General features: G+C 35.7%; 1 protein-coding gene across 1 annotated transcript in view; it reads left to right on the top strand.

The window, feature by feature from the left end:
• The window catches only part of GRTP1 (growth hormone regulated TBC protein 1), a 67193-nt gene extending 47998 nt beyond the window's left edge, over positions 1-19195 (top strand). Inside the window, exons 6-8 of the mRNA XM_031958751.1 lie at positions 4557-4729; positions 4958-5143; positions 18636-19195. Of these exons, the coding sequence (XP_031814611.1) occupies positions 4557-4729; positions 4958-5143; positions 18636-18725 (449 nt within the window). The 3' untranslated portion in view covers positions 18726-19195. The remainder of the gene's footprint in view (positions 1-4556; positions 4730-4957; positions 5144-18635) is intronic.
• The last annotated feature ends 4474 nt before the right edge of the window (positions 19196-23669 follow it).

The raw sequence follows: 23669 nt of genomic DNA, 5'->3' as shown, positions 1-23669 counted from the left end.
TGCTATCTACATCCAGGGGACAGATAGAATTAAGATTTAATGTGGTTCTGGTTAATGTGTTTGCTACATTATATCATCATTGGCCTAGTATCACCCCAAATCAGCTGACAGCAGTGTCCACTTGGGGAGCTAAGAACAGATTCCATACAAATTCATCTTGTTTAAGGGGAAAGGAAAAGACTTCAGCAATCAGGAGCTGTCCTTGAAGCAGGGTACTTTTTCAGAGAGTCACATTTGTGACTGCTGAGATTGAGCTTCTCTCCCTTCCAGAGCTGGTCTTTATTCTTTTACTTCCTCAGTCCAAAGACTTTGCAGTTTCTGAGTTTAGCTTTTAAAATCACAGGATCTGTTCTTATAGTACACGTCCCTTTCTATCTTTCCAGTCTTCCTATTCATTACTCTCTGACCCAGTGACCCTGTCTTCTTGCCATTCTTGCACAAGACTCCCAGTGACAGACATTTTCCTGGTGGCTATTTCTCAAACCTGGAACATTTTCCTTCCTTACCTCTACCTCCTGGCTTCTCTGGTTTCCTGCCAAGTCTCAGTTAAAAATCCACCTTCAGAAGAAGCTTTTCTTTATCCCCTTTAAAGTTGTGCCTTTCCTCCCCAGGCTATTATCTCCGATTATCCTATTTCAATCGTTTGCATGTAGTTTCTCCCATAAGACTGACTGTAAGCTTCTTAAGAGCAGGGACTAGGTTTGGGTAGATTGTTTTGGTTTTGGTTTAGCTTTGAGTCCGTTTGTTTTGCCTTTTTTTGTATCCTCAGAACTTTGCACTGTGCCACTGGGACTTTTTTTTCCTCAATAGTGTTTTATTTTTCCAAATACATGTAAAGATAGTTTTCAACATTCATTTTTGTAAGATTTTGCATTTCAAATTTTTCTCCCTCTCCTACCTTCCCTCTCCCTAAGACAAAAAGCAATCAGATATAGGTTAAATATGTGCATTTTTTCAATGTTTTTCAAACATATTTCCATATTTGTAATGTTGTGCAAAAATCAGACCAAAAGGGAAAAAACCACGAGAAAAACATACAATAAAAAAGTGAAAATCCATACTCAATCTCCATAGTTCTCTCTCTGGAGATGGCATTCTCCATCCCAAGTGTATTGGAATTGTTTTAAATCACCACATTATTAAGAAGAGCCAAATCTATTACAGTTGATCATCATATTATCTTGTTAATGTACAATGTTCTCTTAGTTCTACTCACTTCATTCAGCATCAGTTCACATAAATCATTCCAGGCTTTTCTGAAATCAGCCTGCTTATCATTTCTTTTTTCTCATTGAACCACTTTCCTTCTTATCTTAGATGCAGTTTCAAGTAATTAAACTATTTTATCTTTTTTAATTAATTGCCTCTATCTTCTCCTTTGGTGAAGAATATATTTTTTCCCCTTAGCTTGAGAGATTTTTCTCTTCTACTTTTTTTGTTTGTCCTATTTTTTTTTTAATTTACTAGTTTTTGTCATTTATTTTTATAAAATTTTGATTTTCATTTTTTTCTCTCTCCCCTCTGTCTTTCCCAAGATAACAATCAATATAGGTGATATATGTACAATCATAATAAATGTACTTCCACATTAGTCATGTTGTGAAAAAAAAGAATCAGAACAAGAGGGGAAAAAGTAGAAATAGTATACTTCAATCTGCATTCAGACTCCATGGTTCTTTCCCTAGATGTGGAGATAGTATTCTCCATCGTGAGTCTTTTAGAATTGTCTAAAGTCATTGTATTGCTGAGAAGAGCAAAATCTGTCAAAGTTGATCATCTGTAGTGTTGCTGTTACTGTATACAGTGTTCTCCTGTTTCTGCTCAGTTTACTCAGCATCAGTTCATGTAAGTCTTTCCAGATGTTTTTAAAATCTGCCTGTGCATCATTTCTTATAGAACAATAATATACCATTATATTCATATATCAATTGCTATTGAGACATTTTGAAGAACAAAAAAGAGCCATTTGCTTTCTTACTGCTCTTCATAAACCCCCACTCCATTATCCATCTTCATGTCTTTGAGTTGGTTTTTCCTTGTGCTTGGAATGCAGTATGCATCTCCCTTTTTAGAATCACTATTCTCTTATAAAGCCTTTCTTGATTTCCCTTGGCTTTTTGTGCCTTCTCCTTGAAAATCACCTTGTAGCTATTTTATTATACATGTATATGCACATATGTGCCTCCTCCAGTAGAATGTATGTTCTATAAGGACAGCTGCTGTTTCTTTTTTATTTCTGTTTTGCTTAGCATTTTAAAATCACAGATGATTTAAATATGAATTGCTATTATTATTTTTCTTCTTTTTTCTCAAAAGAACTTTATTTTTCTAATATATGTAAAGATAGTTTTCAAATTCATTTTTGTAAGACTTAGTGTCCAAAATTTTTGCATCTCCCTCCCTTACTTTCTTCCTCCCTGAGACAGCAAGCAATCTGATATAGGTTAAATATGTGCAGTTCTTCTAAACATTTCCATATTTATCATGTGGAAGAAAAATCAGACCAAAAGAGAAAAAAATCATGAGAAATAGGGGGGGGAAAAAGATGAAAAGACTGTGCTTCAATCCACTTTCAGTTTACATAGTTCTCTCTCTGTATGCGGATGGCACTTTCCATCACAAGACCATTGAAACTACTCTGAATCACTGCATTATTGAGAAGAGCCAAGTCCATCACAATTAATCATCACATAATCTTGCTGTTACTATGATCAATGTGAACTGTTATTATTAATCTAATCTCCTACTCAGTGTAAGAAACAGATTCCACAATACTCTATCAAGTCATCCATCATCAACTTGTAAAGATGCAAGTTGTAGTAAGTGCAAAATCTTTAAAATGGAGGCAGTTCCAGTTTAGAAATGTTTATCTTAAGTTGAGTCAAAATCTGCCTCATTATATAATTTCTACCCATTGGTCCCAATCCTGTATCTGATGCTGTACAAAGCCAGCCTAATTCATCCTCTGGATAGCAAATCTTTAGATATTTGAAGACAGCTATCATGTTCCACCTAAGCCTTTCCTTCTCCAGATTAAACATTTTTAATGACTTCTTTTCTTTTATAATGTATTACTTGATAGATGAGCATCAACCTGAGGAAATGTATCAAATCTGGTCTCAGACTCTTACTAGATGTGTGACATTGGGCAATTCTTAATCTCTGAGTGCCCCAGTTTCCTCAACTATAAAAATGGGGATGATAACATCTACCTTAAAAGATTATTATGAGGTAAAAATGCTTAGCACCTGCCTGGTGCATAGTAGGTGCTATATAAATACTCCCTGCTCCACAGTAGAATTTTTTGTTCCTTCTAAATGCTAGGAATTGTATTCTTGTAAATGCTTAACAACCATGGAATTTGCAAAAGGCAAACCTATAAGTTTAATCTTCTTTATTAACCTTTTCTACATCACTATCCTTTTTTTGGTAATAGAGTGCAATCTCTTCAGAAGGTGTAAATTTATCCTCTTTGGGATAGGTTTAACAAATCTGTTTGTTTCTATATTACTGCAGTATTTCTTTTCTCCTGTCCCATTCTTCTACTTAACACTTATTTTATTCCCATCACCTCTTCAAAATCTTTCTTTCATATTTACTTTCTGACTTATTTATATTTCTTCTTGTCTAGAAATTCTCCATTTTCTCTATTAAATCAGCAGATTTAATTTCTCTTCTAATAAGGAAATCAGTTTTCAGAGGTAACATATACAAAGAGTGACCACCTTAGGCAGGAACACAAACAAAACACAGATCCTTTGGACCAGTCACTGTGATGATTCTCTTAGCATCCCTTTCTCCTAGTGTTCAAGTTGAGCTGCAGTGTTTTGAGGGTTTTCCCCTGGAAATTCCCTTTGAAAACCGTCAGAGTAAGTTGCCTATTAACTCCAATGAAAGCAATTTGTAGACTTCCCCCCGCCCCCGCCCTAAATTTATTGCCCAGCATTCAGAAAATTCAAGCATATGTTCTGCTCTCCCCTTATGAAGAAAGACATCAGCTACAGTTTGTAGGTACCAGATAAATAAGGCAGGTCAGTGAGTGCATGGCTGAAAGCATACTTTGTTTTTAAAGCACCAGGATTCCCCCCAGTGGTCATTTCAAGAAATAGTTGTGGTTGTTGAAGTCTATTTGATTTAAAGACCAAAACAGTGTTAGTTTTCTGTGAAGGGTCTGGGAGAGTCCTTCATGTAGTTCTTCCTTTAATTTTGTCATCACCATTTTGAAGGTGTGTCCCATGTTACTAGTTTTATTTTTAAAAGTTGAATAAACAAAGGAGATATATTAAAGTTAGCAAGGGGAAATAGCGGCTATTGTGAGCCCAAATAGTATTAGATTTAGAGTCTAGGTTTTAATCTCAGCTCTGCCAGAGTCAATATACTTGAAACTCTTTGGGGTTTGTCTTTCTCATCTATGAAGGAAGAGAACTGGACTGAGTTGTCCTTCAACTCTGAAATCTTGTGATTTTTATGATTAAATTGATACTCCTTTCTTAAGAAGATAATGATATTCAATGATTAATTTTTTTTTCTCCATTCTCTTGTTCTCTCTGTCAAAGATTACTATAGTCCTGCAATGATGGGTTTGAAAACAGATCAAGAAGTTCTTGGTGAACTTGTGAAGATGAAAATCCCATCTGTGGCAAACTTAATGGATCGACATAATGTCATGTGGACCTTAGTAGTCTCCCGCTGGTTTATTTGTTTGTTTATTGATATCCTCCCAGTAGAGGTAAGGACTTAAATGCATTTCACTATGACACTTCCTTAGCACTTTAAAAATCCTCAAGTATATATTTAACTCTTCTTACATATAATTATGTAAATATGTATAATAATTTGTGTGTAATATTTACATTATAATGTATATAATATATAATACAATATATATTGTAGGTATTGTATGTAATAATCACATTATAATTAAGTGGTCTGTTTTTCCAATTTTGTTTTTCTGCAGACAGTACTCCGAATTTGGGATTGTTTATTCTATGAGGGTTCAAAAGTTATCTTTCGTGTGGCCTTAACATTAATTAAGCACCACCAAGCCTCTATTTTGGAAGCCACTAATTTCCCAGATATATGTGAAAAATTTAAACAGGTCACAAAGGGTCCATTTGTTACCGAATGTCATACATTCATGCAGGTAAACTTTTTTTGTGTTTTTTTTTTCATGCTTAATCTAAAAGAAGAGACTATGGTAGTAGATGTCCTTTGCAAATAATGTGTTAGACCAGAATTAGGCAAACTACAGTTCATAGACTTAATCCAGTCCTTTGCCTATTTTTACTCGGCCTATAAGCTAAGAATGGTTTTTATATTTTTATAAATTTATATTTTTAAAATTTTGTTGACCTCTATGCTATATTTTAAGTTACACTATACTCATATTTTCATCAGTGCTTTATTTCTTCAGAGACCACATCTAAATGATAAGCTGTATAGATTTTTGCTCCCTCCCCTCATTCTGTTGCTTAGTTAATTTACCAATTCTTCAGCATATGCTTTAGAGCTGTAGAAAAAATTGGTAAAGTATATAAAGTTTTAGGTATTATCACATTATAGAAACAAACAACAACTTTGATTAACCCAATGACCAGCCACAATTTTGGAGGACCCATAATGAAATAGGCTACTCGCTTCCTCAAAGAAGATGGATTTAAGGTGCAAAATGAGAGAAATATTTTTTGATAGGGCTGATACAGGAATTTGTTTTGCTTAATTATGCATATTTGTTATTTTAATTTAAGGAATTAGTTAATCATTTGGGGTTTTTTCCTCTTTTTTTAAATTGGTGAGAGAAGGGAGTGTGAAGGGAACTGTCTCAAGCTTCAGGCTTTTCCTGCACTGCTATTTTCAGAGCTTGTTCTGGGGATTTGGAAGTTTGGGGTACTTCCAAGGTGGTGTGATCATCACTCTTCTGCTCTGCACTATGTTTCTTACTGAGGAAGACTCCCTGATCTCTTGCAATTGCAATTAATTTGTTTCTCAAGTCCCTGATTCCTGGTCACCAAAAATGATATTGCTCCTCAGGGTTTCCACTTCCTCAACTGAAAGTGCTCCTCTCCTCCTTAGTACTATGATCCAAAAGTTGTTGTAAGCAATGGAGTTGCCAAACACACATCCAGTGCTAGCACAATGATCCCTGGAACCTCTTTCTGTCCATTTGCCAGGAACTTTTACTGTCTCTGGCTTAAGAGCTTCTTAATTCCACCGTTGCTGTCCCTTCACTCTCCAGACTAATCTTCACCCCTGTATCATAGATCTCTCCGACTTGCTAAGTTGCGTTGAACTGGAGGAATATTTCACTCTGATCTTTTCTTGGTCCTGCCAACTCCTGAATTCAAGTTGAAGAGTTATTTTAAAGTCATTTGGAAGAGAATATTGAGCGAGCTCAATGGAGCCATATTGCCATATTACTTTCCCCCTCTGGAAGTCCTCTAGGGTAAATTTGAACAATTTCTTCATACCTACTTAATGGGAAAATATGAATTCTAACTTTATATAGGGGATGAAGCAGTGGTAGAAGAAGGGATGTTGCAAAGAAAAAACTAAAATGAAGACTTATTATGTTGCATCTCTCAAAAATCTTGGGGAGGATAGGAGAGAAGGTAGTTAAAAACTATTGACTAGATTTCAAATTAATTTTTTCCTGCTTCTTATGGAAAATTGAGAGTTCACAGTATTGCTAAGTATGCCATTATAGATCCAGTACAATCAGTTAAGAAACTAAAACAAAACTATCAAGAATAGGGGAGGAGGATGGGAGAAATGGAGCAGCTAGGATCCTGGCTGGAAACTCTACCTTGGGTCCTGGCGTCATGGAAATCTTCCTGGCCTGATTCTTTGGAGTAATCCAATCCTATTCAGGACACTTTTGTCCAAGAGAAGATTGGATTCCTTGTTGGAGAAAAAAAATCTTAGTTGCTTTTTAAAGATGTGTTTAAAGGAGATAATACTGTGATATTTCAAGAATGCAGGATTTCATGGGTGTTGGTACTCCCACATAAATGCAGACTGCAACATCCTTCCTCCCTTAGAAGGCAATCTTAGAGAAATACTGTAGTCATTTAAATCCCAATGATAATGAGATGAACAAAGTAGAATACAGATAGTACTCTTATAGCATGAGGAGACATGAGTGGTTGTTAGGTAAGAGGCAAACCATAATACACTGTCAGCTGCAGGGTCTATTAAAGGACTATTTAGAGTAAGTTAGCACAGGTTCCAAGTTCCCTAAGGAACTTATGTAAGTGTTCTCAGGTTAAATTTGGCTTCCAGATGGACAATCACAATTTTTTGTGGCTTCATAAAGGAGAAAGTTAAGATGACAATACACCAGTTTAGATTGGGAGACAAGGAAATTGTGAAGCTCCTTGGAAGTTTCAGTTCCTGCTGCTTCTTCCTCAGCAGAGTGACAATGCAGTCCTAGGAGTGAAAGCTAATGCCACCAGTGTTTTTAGTTGTCTTAGGAGTTGGCTTTCATCCCATCAGGCCTGTTTTTTTGGCAGGAAGAACTTAATAGAAGGGAGGGACTCTGGACTTCTCTGGTAGCCCTTGCATTCAGCCCTAGCAGTGGCTTTAAGACTATTCCCCTAATATTTGTCTTTAATTCTTTAACTAATTTAATTAATGCAATACTCAGTAAGAATTTTTATTGGGTTTCTCAGAAGAATACTATACATGTGTGTGTTTAAGAAAAGAGTCTAGCCAAAGATGGAGTTAGTTAATGATGGAAAGATGGGTACTATAATATGCCAATTGGTGAAGTTGCAAATTAATCCAACTGTTTTGGAAAGAAACAGAGAATTATTATAAGAAAGTTTCTAAAATGTTCTTACCCTTTGACTAAGAAATCCTATTGCTAAATTTTCCAAGTTGGTTACAGATAAGAGAAAAATTCCTATATACACAAAAATGCTTATTGTAGCTTTTTTGTTAGTAAATAACTAGAAATAAATTAGATTCATATTTATTGAGAAATGAGAGTATAATTTGTGGTATGTAGTGTAACACTGCTGTGCTCTAAGAAATAACGAATATGAAAAATACAGAAAAATGTAGGTAGACATGAACTGAAGCAAAGTGAAATAACCAAAAGAGTCTGGAAATACTTCTCCCACTAAATAAATAAAGCACCTACTACAAGGGTAACATAATTTTGTTAATATAAATATTTTTTAAATGAACCCAGCTCACTATCCCACTGTAAGTTGGTAGATGACTTGAATTTAAGTAAGTTAGTTTTTAAACAACAGACATAATCAGTCCATCTATAGATCCATGCTCAAAGTTTTTGCAGCTTGGTTAGGACCTGCTAGAACTTGTGCTATGATGATATAGCCTTTGGGAACTAGGGAGAAATCAGAGAGGAAATTTGTGCAAGAAACAGTACAGACATAAAAGTTAAAGAAAAATATGTCTAAATTATTGAAATATTTGTTCATTTTAAGAACATATTTCTACTTTCACTTTGCCAGCAGTTACTGGTTAAATTTTAAATCACATATAGTGTAGATATGGTAAGTACACCTTCTATAAGTACCAGATTCCCCATTCTCACTTCTCTTTTAGAGCGCTTTCAATAAAAAGCAAGGGGGTCTTTTGTATGAAAGGAAATCAGAAAATAATTGATTGCCTCTTTAGAACTCCAAAGTTCATTGGAAGATGCTGATGTAAAGAGGTGGTACATGGTCCAACTTCTAGAAGAGACAAGTGGGATAGATTTACCATGAGTGAGTCATTGTATCCAGAATGAAAGGAGGGAGTTCCCTTAGCTACCTAAAAAAGCCATGTATGTGCAGAATGAGCTGTAGAACCTGAAGGCTTAAAAAAAAAACAAAAAAAAAAAAACCCCAGAAAAATTTAAAAACTAGGGGGGTAAAAGAGATGCCATACTTTGAGATTCATTCCATAGATCAAATAATAAAGACTTTGTTGCTTAAAGAAAAAAGAATTGAACTGAGGATAACAGTAGAACTGAGTGATGGCAATAACAATAAGACCCCTGTGATGTAAGAACTACGTGGGGGCAGTGACTAGAACTGCTGGCAAAATATCCTCATGGGAGCTTGGAGGGGGAGTAGATGAAAGGGCTATGGAAAAGAGCACGGCCGTGTAGGAGCAAAACTCAGTCTTTTGAATTTGGGGCCTCTACCAATGACAGAACTGAACATCATAGAAATTGTCTAAGTTTTTGGAAAGATAGTGGCACATAGAATAATGAATCCAATTGACTCTGTCTATGGACTTGGGTAAAAGTCTTTTCTATATCCTTCACCCTGCATTTGGAAGCTTTGTTAACCTGAGGGCTTGTAAGGAAAATTGGAGGCTATCCTTGGTAGATTGCCAGAGATACTGAAGTTTTATAGGTTCTATTGTTGTCAGGGCAACAAGTCAGAGAATTAAATATCCAAAGTGTATTTAGGTCCTTTGTGCTAGCGGGTAGCCTCTGCCAGTAGTGTTACTTAGACATATAATTTTTATGGAGATAACTTCAAAGATTCATGCAATATTCTTCTACCCATAAATTATAATAATCATGTACTATAATTATCAGAAAAGGCTCCAATACCTTCTATTATTCCTGTAGGAATTATGTTAAGAGTGCTGGAACTCAAATTGAGCTGAGGTTAGTAAGGAATCTTGACCAAAAAAGATGTTTTTGTTGTTTTAAACTCTACTGGGGGAAAAAAGGAGAATCAAAAAAGGGATGAAATTGCTTCCCAGTATGGCTAAGGACTACCATGATAGTCAGTCTATAAGAATTTAAGGGTCTGTTATGGATAGTGTGCTAGGTATATAAAGAAAAGCAAAACAGCCTCCACTCTTAGACTCACTCTCATGTAGAAAATAACATACAAACAACTACATACAAGCAAAATATATATGGGATAGGAAGCAAAGGTGGTGGAGTAGTAGGAAGCAGTACAACTGAGCTCACCTCCATAAAATTCCTCCAAACAGATCTGGAAAAAATACCAGACTTAATCCTGTTAAGGAAATCCAGAAAAAGTCACAGTGAGTCATTTGCCCAGCATAAGCAGACAGAGAATAATGGGGAATGTGACTAATAAAAATAAGAGAGAGAAAGACTGTTGAGGATCACTTCATGGCTAGGGAGTGTCTGTGCACCAGAGCAAGAAGTCCCAGACCCACAGTGGGATACTATGAAAGGGACAAATAAATGCTAAATTGGTATTTTTGGTGTTTGCTACCAGTTCTCAGTCAGAGCTCCAAAGTGAATTGAGAATGGAACCTCCCATAGGGAGATCCTGAGTAATATGACTAGAAAATAGAAAGTTCAGAAGCAAACAGCAACTATGTGCCCCAGACCCTAAGAGTAGAACAGGGTCTCAATTCTAGCAGCTGGCCTACTCTGGAAAAGAAGGAATTTTAGACCAAAGAGAAATGTATAATTCTATCACTCTGAACCAACAGAGCTTTCTAGCTGACTGATAGAAGCTGAGTTCAGCAGCAGTCTTTTGTTGCTCAGACTGAAAACCAGGTCAGGAACTTGCAGAGCTTAGAGCAGGAGAGAAGCAATTAATCTTTCCTCTCAGACCACTTTGAAAGCACTGAAAACGTGCAGGTCTCCAGCCTCTGCAGAAATTCTGGAATAACACAGTACTCAATATATTAGGAAAGCATCCAATCTTTCCTCCAAAAATGCAGCACGGCACGGCCCTAACATCAAGTCCAAAGTGAGAAAGTTGACTGGCAGAATGAAAAAATTAAAAAAAGAATTCTACCATAAATAGCTATTATAATGGTAGAACAATTCAAAACGTAAACCAGAAGAAAATAATTTCAAAATATCTGCAAGCAAAGCCTCAGAGAAAAAACATACCTTGAGTACAAAGTCAAGAAACTGAAAAAATAAAAAGAAATGTAAGGTGTCTCATAGCAAAAACTAATTTGAAAAACAGAAAAAGGAGAAAAAAATGAAAAATCATTAGACCATCTGAAAATCATGACTAAAAGTAAAGCCAAAACATCATATTTCAAGAAATCTTAGAAGAAAACTGCAGCTCTCTCTTAGAACAAGACGGCAAAATAAAAATAGACAGAATCCACTGGTTATCTCCCGAAAGAAACTCCCCAAATGAAAACTCTCAAGAATATCATAGCCGTAGTTTCTAAGTTAAAAAAAAAAAAAAAAAATTATTGCAAGTAGCCAGGGGAAAAAAGAATTCAAATACTGAGGATCTACAGTAGGATCACACATGATTTGGCAGGTACTACTATAAAGAAGCAAAGAACTTGGAATACAATATTCCAGAAGGGAAAGGATATAGACTTACAGCCAAGAATAACTTAGTTGTCAAAACTGAGTATAATGTTGGAAGGGGAAAACATGGATCTTTAATGAGATAGAAGATTTCCAAGCATTCCTGATGAAAAGACCAAAGCTACATAGAAATTTTCAATTTTGTCAACCAGATTGGAACAGGCCAAAGCCAAACAAAACAGGCTAGAGACAGGAGTGTCAGGAATCAAAGAGAAGTTTAATTACAATGAGGAAAACAGGTTTGAAAATCAAAGATCTCCAGGGAAGGGAGATTATGATTTGTGGTAGGGATAGAGCTTTTATGCATGAAAACCACAAAAGGCGGAACCCAACCCAGGCAATTATAGGTTTTGAGGAAACAGTTCCTATGGCAGGCCCATGCATGCAGACATTTTGGGGACAATAGAGGTGTTGCTGGGTGCTGTGGGAACAATCTCCAAGTTGATTGTCTCAAGTGGCAGGAACAGGAGTGCAACATCTTGGTTTGATTCACTTAGTGATTACAAGCATGGGAATTGTTAAAATGTCAGGAAGTATTATTGATAACTTATTGCTGCAGCATATTACCTGCTCCTGGTTCTCAAGTCCCCAGGAACTAAGAAAGTCCAGAAAATCTAAGTAGTTATCAATTAATATGAAAATCATAAATCTTCAGAGAACACCTGTTGCTGGTCAGAGTAATGCATGTTGCCAGAGAGTGAGGGCAAAAGATTGTTATTGTGCCAAACTCAGGGTACAGCCTGCTTGCTGGGCCTTGGCTGTGGAAAAACAGGGTTCTTCCTAATCTTGACAAGTTCAAGCATAGGAATTAAGAGAATCATGAAAAGGTAAACATGAATAAAGGACTAAACAAGCACAAACTGGTTTTGAACCTAGTAAACCTTGTCATCGGAGTCACAGAGGAAATCTAAAGAGGCAAGTGATTCGGTATTGTCTTGATGATCTTAGATAAAGGATGGAAAGGCAGGGAAAGAGGAAATACTGGTCATGGGAAGAGGGAGTGGAAGGGAAAAGAAGGTTAGGAAAAATCATCTTACATAATTAGGATGCTTTAGTAGAAATCTATACAAACAATGAAGAGATGAGAGGAGCAAATGACACTCTCATTTAAACATTTAAATTACAAAGGAAGTAAAAGTAAAGGAAAAAAAGTAAAAGGAAGTAAAAGGAAGAAAACATGCATAACCAGTTGGATATAGAAATATATTTCATTCATTAGGGAAAACAGAGAAAGGGGAAGAGGAATTAGAAAAAGAGTGAGTTAAAGGAGGGATTAATCCTAAGCAAAATAAACTTTAAGGATATACAAAAATATTTATAGTTCTTTTTTGAAATGTCAAGGAATAGGAATCTAAGGGGCTATAATAGCAAGTTATGGCATATAAATGTGATGGAATACTATTGTGTGCTGTAAGAAATGATAAATGAAAGAAATGAAATGGCTTCAGAAAATCCTAGGAAACTTGTATGAACTGATATAGAGTGAAAGGAAAACAATTTATGCAGTGACAATAATTTTGTCAAAGCAAACAATTTTGGAAGAAATAAAAAATTCTTACCATTTATCACCATTTAATGAAATATATTATCTACTTCTTGATAGAGAGGTGAAAGATTGCAAAATAATGTAACAATTATTTTTTTAACATGGACAACATAGAAATTCTTGATTGGCTTTATATGTTTGTACTATGCGTACCCTTTGATCCAGCAATGTCTGTACTGGATTTGTATCCCAAAGAGACCATAAAAAAGGGAAAAGAATCTACATGTGAAAAATGTTTGTGGCAGCCCCTTTTGTAGTGGCAAGGAATTGGAAACTGAGTGGATGCCCATCAGTTGGGGAATAGCTGAATAAATTATGTATATGAATGTAATGGAATATTACTGTTCCATAAGAAATGATCAACAAGCTTATTTTAGGAAGGCCTAGAGAGACTTACATGAACTGATGCTAAGTGAAGTAATCAAGAGAACATTGTATACAGCCACAAGATTATGTGATGATCAAATGTGTATATATTTATATGTATATATTTTCAACAATGAGGTGATTCAGGGCAATGTCTTGTGATGGAGAGAGCCATCTGCATTCAGAAATTGAGTGAATCACAATATAGTAATTTCACCTTTTTTGTAGTTATTGTTTGCTTGCTTGTTTTTTTCTTTCTTTTTTCCCCTTTTGATCTAATTTTTCTTGGATAGCATGATAAATATGGAAATATATTTAGAAGAATTGTACACATTTATGCTATATTGCATTACTTGCTGTCCTTTACTGGATTACAACTTTTCTAGGGGAGGGGAAAAGTGGGGAGGAAGGGAGAAAAATTTGGAACACAATGTTTTGCAAGAGTGAATGTTGAATCTTTGCATGACTATGTTTGTAAAGAGTCTTATTTTTCTTTTGTTCTCACTTGGGAGGAGTGAGGAGAATGTGGATTTTTTCTGATTGAAACAAATAAGATGTAATTTTAAAAAATATACATAAGAATTAGATTGAGAAGAGTTCCAGAGAGAAAAAGATTAAGAAGGACTAAGAAAGACTTCTTACAGAAGATAAAACTTTAGCTGTAAAGGAAGGAAGCCAGGAGACAGAAGAGAATTTTAGATATATGGTAGACATCTATGAAAATGCCTAGAGTTGGATGTTGTGTTTGAGGAATACTAAGTGGGACAGTATCACTGGATCCCAAATTATGTAGAGGGGAAGGGACCAGATTTTGAAGGAATTTAAAAGCCTAACACAGGATTTTATATTTGATCCTGGGAAGTAATAGAAAGCTACTTGACTTTATAGAATAGGGGATAACACAGTGAGACTTGCACTTTAGAAAAATTAATTTGGCAGCTGACTAGAGTAGGGAGAGATTTGACTGAAGGTAATCCACCAGAAAGCTATTTTAGTAGTTCAGGCATGAGATGATAAGAATAATAGCAGTGACAGAAGAGAAATGGACATATACAAGAAATGTTACAAAGGTAGAATTGATAAGACATGAAAACTTAATGAATATGGGGAATGAAAGAATGAAGAGTCAAGGATAAATCCTAAGTTATGAGCCTAGGTTGACTGTTGTGGGGAGGATATAGTGACATTTTTTGACAAAAATAGGGATGTTAGGTAGAGATGAGGGGTTTGGGGAAAAGAAAATAAGTTCAGTTATGGACATGTTTTGTTTAAGCTATCTGAGATATCTATTTCAAACTGTCCAGTAAATAGTTGAAGATTCAAGACTGGCGATCAGGAAAACTAGAGGTATCTGTCTAAACCTGATCATTTTCCACAGCAGCAGATGAGATCACTAGAAAAACATAGTATTGAAAAATTACAAAGAAAGGCTCAGTAAGATAACTGTATAAATGTGTGTGTGTATATATATATGATTTAATATATTTAACATTTAAATTTAATAAATTAACATATTGGATTACCTGCCATCTAGAAGAGGGGATGGGGAGAAGGAGGGGAAAATTTGGAACACAAGGTTTTTCAGGGATCAATGTTGAAAAATTACCCATGCATGTTTTGTAAATAAAAAGCTTTAATTAAAAAAAAAAAAAAAAGAAAGGAAGAAAGAAAGGCTCAGGACAGACTTTTTGGGGGGTGAGTGTGATCTTGATGATCTAGCAAAGGACACTGAGAAGGAAGGATTCAACAGGTAATAGGAGAACCAGGAGACAAAAGTGTCACAAAAACCCAGAGGGAAAATACAATACCAATAAGATCTTCAATATCAAAGCTGTCAAAAAGAGAGCCAAAAAGGATGCAGATTGGGGGGGAAAAGGCAATTAGATTTTGCAATTAAGAGATCATTGGTGACTTTAGAGAGAGCAGTTTGAAGAGATAGAAGGAAGTATTGCTCGATCTTTATTTGTTTTTATTTGTTTTTCTTTTTTTTTTCATTAGATAATGATTCTTAGACTGGAAAGGAGAAAACAAAATGGTTCATGGTAATTTGATACTGATGATAAAGAGCACCTAGATGCCCATGATAAGTTCAAATCACTTGATCCACCTAGATTGTAATGAGAGATAGATCAGGAACGCAGGAACAAGGAGATGGTAGTACCTATTATACTTGGTCCCTGAGTGACAATTACTATTGGTCAGTCCTGGAAATCATATTTTAAGATGGATATCAGTGAGCCAAAGAACATCAAGAGTAAGGTCATCCAAAATGATGAAAGGTCTCGAGTTCATTTTATTCAAGGGTCATTTGAAGAAATTAGTAATATTTAGGCTGAAGAAGTGAAAATGGAACAGGGAGGAGTCAGAACATAACAGCTACCTTTAAGTATTTGAAAGACTATCACATGAAAGAAGGCTTTAAAAAAAACCCTCTTTTTTTGCTTGTCCCCATGGGACAGAATTAGAAATAGTGGATAAAAGTTGCAAAGAGGCAAATTTAAGATTAAAAAAAAGTTTCCTGGCATAGTTTTCTAGCCATCCAGAAGTGGAATGAAGTAGGAAGTTTTGGAAAGTGATTTCCCTCTCTTTGGAAGTCTGGCTTAGACTGGATGATAATTTGTCAGATGTAAGTAGGAGGTTATTTCCAACTCTGATATTCTGCGACTATTGTCTCTATTACTTAGCAGAATGCCTGGCACATAGTAAACATGTAATATCTATCTATCAATCTGTCTTCCACCTATCATCTATCTCCATTTCTCTCCCTCCTCTCTTCCTCCTTGTTCCCCTCTCTTCCCTCCTCCTCCTTCCCTCTTCTACTTTCTCTCTTCTTTCCCTCTCCCATTCCTTTTTCTCAATATCATCTTCCCACATTGATACTTTTTTTTTCCCTTTTGAGTTGTTTGCACAGCTGTTTTTCATTATTCTGAGGTTTCATTTTGCTCTTGCTATCCAAAGTTTGTAATTTGGAAAATTGGTCCCTTGTCCTGAAGAGGTTTGGTGGGGGGGAGGGGGGGAAAGCCTCCTCTGTGTTTTCACAGATTGGGATTTGAGTCTTTCAGAGAATATGTCAATTTGTTCAGCTCTTCTCTTTCAATTTCATCATTGCTTTAATACAATTTAAACTTTTCCCCCCCTTTTTAAAAAGAAAAATATCAGTGTCTACTTTTCATTTTATTTTGAGAATTCTTTCGGGAGATGACAGTGGATCACTTCTATTTTCATTATCCTCTTTTATGAGATAGCTGGGTTGTACAATGGATCAAGCACTAGATTTGGGAATCAGGAACAAGACCTGAGTTTGAGTCTATCTTAAATATTCATTAGCCAAGTGATTTTGGACAAAACAATGAATTGAGTTTAAATTTTGTCATATATAAAATAGGAATAGTAACCTCTACTTTCTAAATTACTTTTAAAGTACTATATAAAATTTAATAAATATATAGTTTAAATACAAAATATATACATAAAATGTTTTGTATATATTTCATTCATAAATATATTTAATTATAAATAACATAAACATTTTATATAAATAAATCTATAAAATTTATGTGAACAGAATATAGTGATGAAGATTGCAATTTCTTAAAATATGGAATCCCAGGTTTTTGGTCACGATTTTCAGGTATTCAGTCTTAGATTATTAAATAGGTCTGGTTTTGATAGTTTTTTGATAGTATATCATTTATATTTTTTCTATTTTTTTTATTCTTTTAGAGTTTTGTTTTCTCATAAAATTACATTTTGTTTGGGTCATTCTAATCTTTAGGGAGACCAGTTCTTGACCTTCTGTTTTAACCTATTAATTCTACTTGCCATTTTTTCTTCCCTAACTGTAATTTCATTTAACATTACATTGTATATCTCTAACTTCATTTCTACCAGCTATTCCCTGTGGCCAGAACATTCTTTTCTCTGAGGCTTTCCTTTGACTTGTTTGAGGTTACTCTCTTCCCTTTATTTTAATTTCTTGGGCTTTTTTCAATCTATAGTATTTCTTCATTGTTGAGTCATTTTCTTCTATTCACTCATATGTTCTTCCAGTTTTTGGATTGGGACCTTGTACTCAATTTCTGCAACCCCTAGTTCTGATAGCTGATTATTGACCTTATTTTACTAGAAACCAGGCCTCCATATAATTTCCTGACCATCTTCCCTCCATGCTACATATCCCTTCTCTTTTTCCAATTTCCCTTTATGTCCTGTCCGCTCCCATTAAAGTGAGAGAACAAGGATTGCTTTAGCACATACTAAGTGCTTAATAAATGCTTTAAAATTTTTTTTCCTCTGCTCTTGGATGGTATGAACAAGCCCCTCTTGATGGCAAGTCCTAGATGTAGTAACTAAGAATGGGACCAGCCTTCTGCAAGAATTTCTGGGCCCCTTCTCTCTCCTCTTTGCCTTGTTCTGAACCCAGAAGTGGTTCTATCTTTTGCTGTGACACTTGAGAGGTTCCAGTAAGATGCTGCTGATTCTCCTGGCAGCAAGCTTTCTGCAAGGCCCCAGGTATTTGCTTTTTAGTTGCTATCCTGATATTTCCTTTTGCTATGGACACAGAGGGTGAAGGTCTTCTATTGCTGCTATTGTGAATCTAAGCTGCATGTGCACTCTGGCAGTTTTTTGGTACGGTTTTAGACAGGATGATGAAACTGAGCTATTTCTCTTTTGTTGTCTTTGTTATTATTCCTTCTAGTGTATTTTTCAAACTTTATACCTGGATGGAGGAGTGTTTATGGCAGATCTAAGTTCCTCTAGTTCCTAACTTATTACCATTTTCCACAATTTTATACCAAGTCATTGTGTTAATGCTTCGTAACTAAAGTGTTTTGAATAAAGAGGGTGCTTCCTATAAGATTTAATTGTATATACTTTTGATACTATTAATTCAATAAACGATTTAAATAGTAAATTAATTTCTCCAATAAATATTTATTAAATGCCTATTATATGCTATGTCCAGGGGATAAAAAGTTTTGGTTTTTTAATGCAATGATCTCTGCCTTGCTTTCCATTTGCTTTCTATTTGGGAGAGGGAATTCCATATATTAGTGAGTAATGGAGGCAAGGGAGAAATATAGGATGGGGGAAATGCTCTAGGAAAACAGAAAAAAAAAGTTTTATCTTATTAAATGAGTTATATGTTCTCATGCCATTTCATTCCCTTTAAAAGCTGTTAATAGGAATTTAGAACTTGTTTATAGGAACCACTTAGTTACTTGTAATTATTTATTACTTAGTAAATAGGTTTAAGGATAGGGATGTTAATGAATCTTGCCACATGGATACTGTATTAGTATAAACTGTTATGTCAACCCACCCAAGCCTTCTCATCTTCTTTGAATCTTCTGTTTCCCAAAAAATCCTCCACTCGGTAATATGGGTAGGTTAAGAACCTGCAAACCATTTCCTAACAATTTTTTTCCATTTCAGAAAATATTTACAGAACCTGGAAGTTTGTCCAATGCCACCATCACCAAACTTCGAAAGAATTGCAGAGAAAAGCTACTTGCTCAGGGATAAACCAACTGTGTTTTTAACTCCACATTCCTCCTACATTTGCACTGGCTGAGAGAACTGTCTCTTCCACAGTGGACATGACCAAGTTTTCACTACTTTTCTCATATGTGGGTATAAATATTCATATTCTCACTAAACTTTGACAATGATTTTTTAAAAATGATTCAAAATCATGTCATTCTGTTTTCCATAGAATGTGAGCTACATGTTGATTTCTGAAGAGAAATATTTTTATTTGGGCATTAATAATAATTATAAAATTAAACTATCTGTACACACTACATAAATATTTGTACCTAAATAAAGTATGTCAACCCAAGTTTCTTTGTGACTAAACACAATCAGCAGTTTTCAAAAGATTTGGATCAATGAACAAAAAACTAGATCTATTCTATCCTATGGTGAAATTCAAATGTTTTCTACAATCTACAAATAATTTTGTCTGCCTTTTGCTTCCAGCTTTGTTTAGTCTGTGGTGAGGCACCTTTTTATGCCAATTCTCAACGTAGCCCACATTTAATCTCTAAATTGCCCAGAAAGCTAGTGGTGCACAATGCTCATGCTTATTAATAGTGGGAGAGACAACTATGGTGATGATATGAACTGCAAATAGGGGTGAACGATTTGGTTAGTAGCTCAGATACCCTATTTCACTTTAGCTCTCAAATAAACTCTAGTAGGATAGGATGCTTAGGATGCTCCTAAGCCTTCCTCCAAGGGCTCAAGAGTGACCACCAGCTACCTCACTTATACCAATACAAAGGAGCGCATTGGTATTCAAGGAGCACTAGCCCCTGTGGTGCAGAGACCTTCAGGGGACTGTTCATCCACGGTTGGCTGCATCCAAGTCTCATCTGTGGCTCTAAGCAGCTATAAGACTCAGCAGCCATACCCTAGTAAAACTGTCTTGGCAGATGAGCTAATCCAAACTGAGGGCAACTGAAAGGACCATGAACTCAGTGATGTAGTAGGGATTGTGTGTCCCAAGTGTACGAACAAGAGTCATGAAGGCAGCTGAAGCAAGTACTCTGGAATGCTCAGAGCTCAGTCATTCACTGAAGATGCCAAGGTTGTCCACTGAATCCCAGGCCACTGTCAGTCACCCTGACTTTTGTCTTGCCGCTGGACTTCAATAACTCTGCAAAAGATAGGCTTACAATTTTGTGCAATTCTACCTCACTTAAATCCAATTCATGTATGACTCAATGCTTCTTGATGTCATTGGTCTTCTTCAAAAATGTTGGTCTTGTTCAAAAATGAACAAGTTAAATTATATAGTTGTCAACCCTTCACATCCCTTGTCCCATTTTGCCATTCCCACCACCAACCCTCAAACATGGATCAACCTTCCCATTTGTCTTCTTGGAACCCACTAAGCTGCTCAATGTTACTTAGGAAAAAGCATCCAAAGGAACTAAGTTCATTTCAAATATATGTAACCTTACCACATATGGGCAATCTCTTTTGCATAGCCATTTTTTCTTTCCATGATAGATTGCCCTAACTGCAAAGGAGCTGCTTCAAAGTTCTCAAGCCCTCAGGGGCACATTCTTATCCCTCTAAAACAATTAGAACACATTTTACCAACAAAGTATGAACTCACACAATCTCCAATTCCCCACCTCATCACTCTTTTACTAGCTTTCTCATTAAAATTCAAACTAGTTAATCAAGCACATGCTACACTTACTGCAAGCTTTAAGAAAGAGGCTAACCCCTCTCTACTTGTGACCGATTCTATCCCATTTTCTTCAGGATCTTGCCACATCGACCATTTCCTTCCTCTTTTCTTCAATCTCTGCCTGTTATTTTGGTTTCGTTCCCGGTAGAATCTTAACTTCCCTGAAGCCACAGACTGATGATTTCTCTTACAGTTCTATGCTAGTCATCTAATAAACGCTTGAATTGTCTACAAATAATGCTAATTCATGTTTAAAAAAACTTTTAATTGACCTTGCCATCCCCTGAAGTTTTCTTACATATCTTTCATTGCTAAATTCATACTCCTTTTGAGCTTCTATTTCACTGTTCACATGTATCTATTCTGACTTTTGATCCTACCACTTCCTTAAAACTTTTAAAGTTAGCAGTAACCTATCAAACCGCCAAATCCCATGACCTGTCCTTAACCTTACACTTAAGGTTGGCCATCTTCTGGTATGCTCTCCTCCATAGGTTTTGGTGACATGATGTATGGCAAATTTATGTGTTGTCATTTCCAGTCGTGTCTGATTCTTCATGACCCCATTTTGGGATTTTCTTGGCAGATACTGGAGTGATTTGCCATTTCCTTCTCTTGGCATGGCATGTATGGGATCCTTAATAACGACTGACTCACTCCTACTACCCTACTTCCTTCTCAGATTCCTTTCCTGGTTCATCTATCACCTCTCCCATAATGCCAAATGGACATTGATAAGATGTCCCATTAGCGTCCCAATTTGAAAATGGAGCTAATCATAGAAAAAACACTTCATTGCTTCCTCATCTCTATTTTTCTGTTGATAGCACTACCATCTTCCTGACCTATATATAAACTGATAATTCTAAACTCTCTTGTCCTTCACCTTCTTCCCATATCCAATGAGTTTTTCATAGTATAGCATCTCAGCATAAATCATATTAATAAACATTATGTTATCTACAGTGTTCCAAGTGAGGGCTGGGGATAAAAAGCAAAAAAGGTGGCTTCAAAGAACTTGCATTCTACTGGGGGCATATAGGTAAGCAGGAAACATTGAAAGAAATGCTATTTAAATCAGTAAAGGCCACCCAGGACATGCCACCTGTTTTGAAGAAAAGTATTTTTGAGGGACTGATGTGGAGTAAATGCATCTCAAGTATGAGACACAGCACCAAAGCATACATAGAATGCAGCATTCTACATATATTGGATTACATGCCATGGTGGGGGGTGGGGAGAGATTAGAACACAAAGTTTTCAAGGGTCAATGTTGAAAAAAATCATCCTTGCATGTTTTGAAAATAAAAAAAAATTAAATTAAAAAAATAAAATGTAGAGTGGAGATGCCCTTGGGATGGGAGGGTGGAAGTGAAGAACCAGTAATGTGAAAACTGAATGAAAAACCAAATAGGAATCAAATTGGGAAGGCTTAAAATTCCAGTCAGAGTGCCTTTTATCACAAAAGCTTAAAATTGAAATTTCAGAGGCCATTACAGTTCAACCTATATGTGGAAAACTGACTCCATCTACAGTATGCCTAAAAAGTGATCATAAAACCTTGGTATGAATGTCTCCAACTAGGGAGAACTTCTCAAGACTGTCCAACATGCTCTTAAAGAGTTCTAATTGTTCTTTTCTCCCAAGATATAAAAGCTAGATATACCTCTTTGCAGAGGCAAACTTGAAGATAGCTAGCATATTCCTTCTAAAATCTTCTGGTTAAATATTCCCAGTTCCTTTGATCTTTATTTGGTCTAACAAGCCTTTCATCATCTTCTCCAATCACTCTCCAGCTAATCAATGGCTTTCAAATGATGCCTAGAACTAAACATAATACTCCATATGTAGTCTGACCAGTGCAGAATAAACTCTCATGTTATTCTGCATTTTGGATCCTATGCCTCTTAATAGAGCCTGATTATATCAACTTTCTTCACTACATCAAATACTTTGAAAGAGAAGGCAATATCCCTATTCCAGAAGAACTCGGGTTTTACTGAGGTTCACATTTAACCACCTAAATTGTTCAACAGATGATCATTTGAAGCTGGAAAGCAATGACTGAGGATTAGGGTGAGGACTCAAGAAATACTTTTCATATGTGAAAACTGTTATTTTGATGTCTTCATGTTAAGGACTCTCAAAAATTGAGCTAAGTAGATGTATTCCAAACTTCAGGCACAATCTGTTACAAAAGCATAGGGAAAAGATGGAATGTTGGATTTGAGAATAGCAGGCCAATTTTATTGCAGTATTAAGTCTGTGAAGAACTTTAAAAGGCAAATGATTTGTGTTTAATCATTTTTCAGTTGCGTCCAACTCTGTGATCCCTTTTGGGGTTTTCATGGCAAAGATACTGAAATGCTTTACCATTTCCTTCTCTAGTTCATCCTACAGATGAACAAACTGAGACAGTAATAACTTTCCTGAGATCACAAAGCTAGTAAATGGGGTCAGATTTTAATTAAGGAAGATAAGTTTACGTTTTATCCAAAAGGCAACTGAGAATGACTCTGGAATTGATAACCATCAATAGGAAGAGAATAGGAAAATGGCTTTTTGCTTTAGCATCAGGTGAGAAGATATGGTTGTCAAAACTAGGTTGTGACCAAGCGGGATGGATAGGATGCAAGAAACTAGTTAATAAAGAGGTGCAAAGAATGGAACCTTATCAGGAAAAAAAGGAGAAATGTAATGTGAAAGAAAGGAAAGATCAAGTTCTTTGGATGTGCTGAAAGACACTTATGGGACAGCCACATAGAGTTACCTTGAAGATTTGATCAAGACATGAGGTTAATGCTACATATAATTTGGGAGCTATACATGGACACTAATCAAACAGAAGTGTACCTAAGTAGCTAAAGTGCCCAAGACAAACCTCGAAAGATACAAAGTTGGGATAAAAAGTGTGGATGACCATTTGCCAAATGAGACAGAAAAGCAATTTGGTAGAAACAACTGAAAATCAAAGGCTGTCAATGAAGTCAAAAACAACAATTTGTAAAGCTTAAAAAAAAAAAAAAAAAAAACAACACCCATCAGATTTAGCTCTTGGAGAGGCTTGTTGAGTAGTGTGATAAAAAGCTAGATTGCAAAGGAATAAATGATGATAAAGGCACTATTTGAATGGGAAGAGATACAGTGGTAGATCTAAGGAATGGAAATCAATTGAAGAATTTGCAAATCTAGAAGACACATATTTATAGGAAACAGAGGAGCCCAGTAAGAAAAAGATCCAGAAGGAAGATTAAGGAGGTGGGAAG

Source organism: Sarcophilus harrisii, chromosome 3 (genome assembly GCF_902635505.1).
Source record: "Sarcophilus harrisii chromosome 3, mSarHar1.11, whole genome shotgun sequence".
Taxonomy (NCBI): domain Eukaryota; kingdom Metazoa; phylum Chordata; class Mammalia; order Dasyuromorphia; family Dasyuridae; genus Sarcophilus; species Sarcophilus harrisii.
Note: the sequence above shows the minus strand (reverse complement) of the source record. Positions and strands in the feature narration are given on the sequence as shown.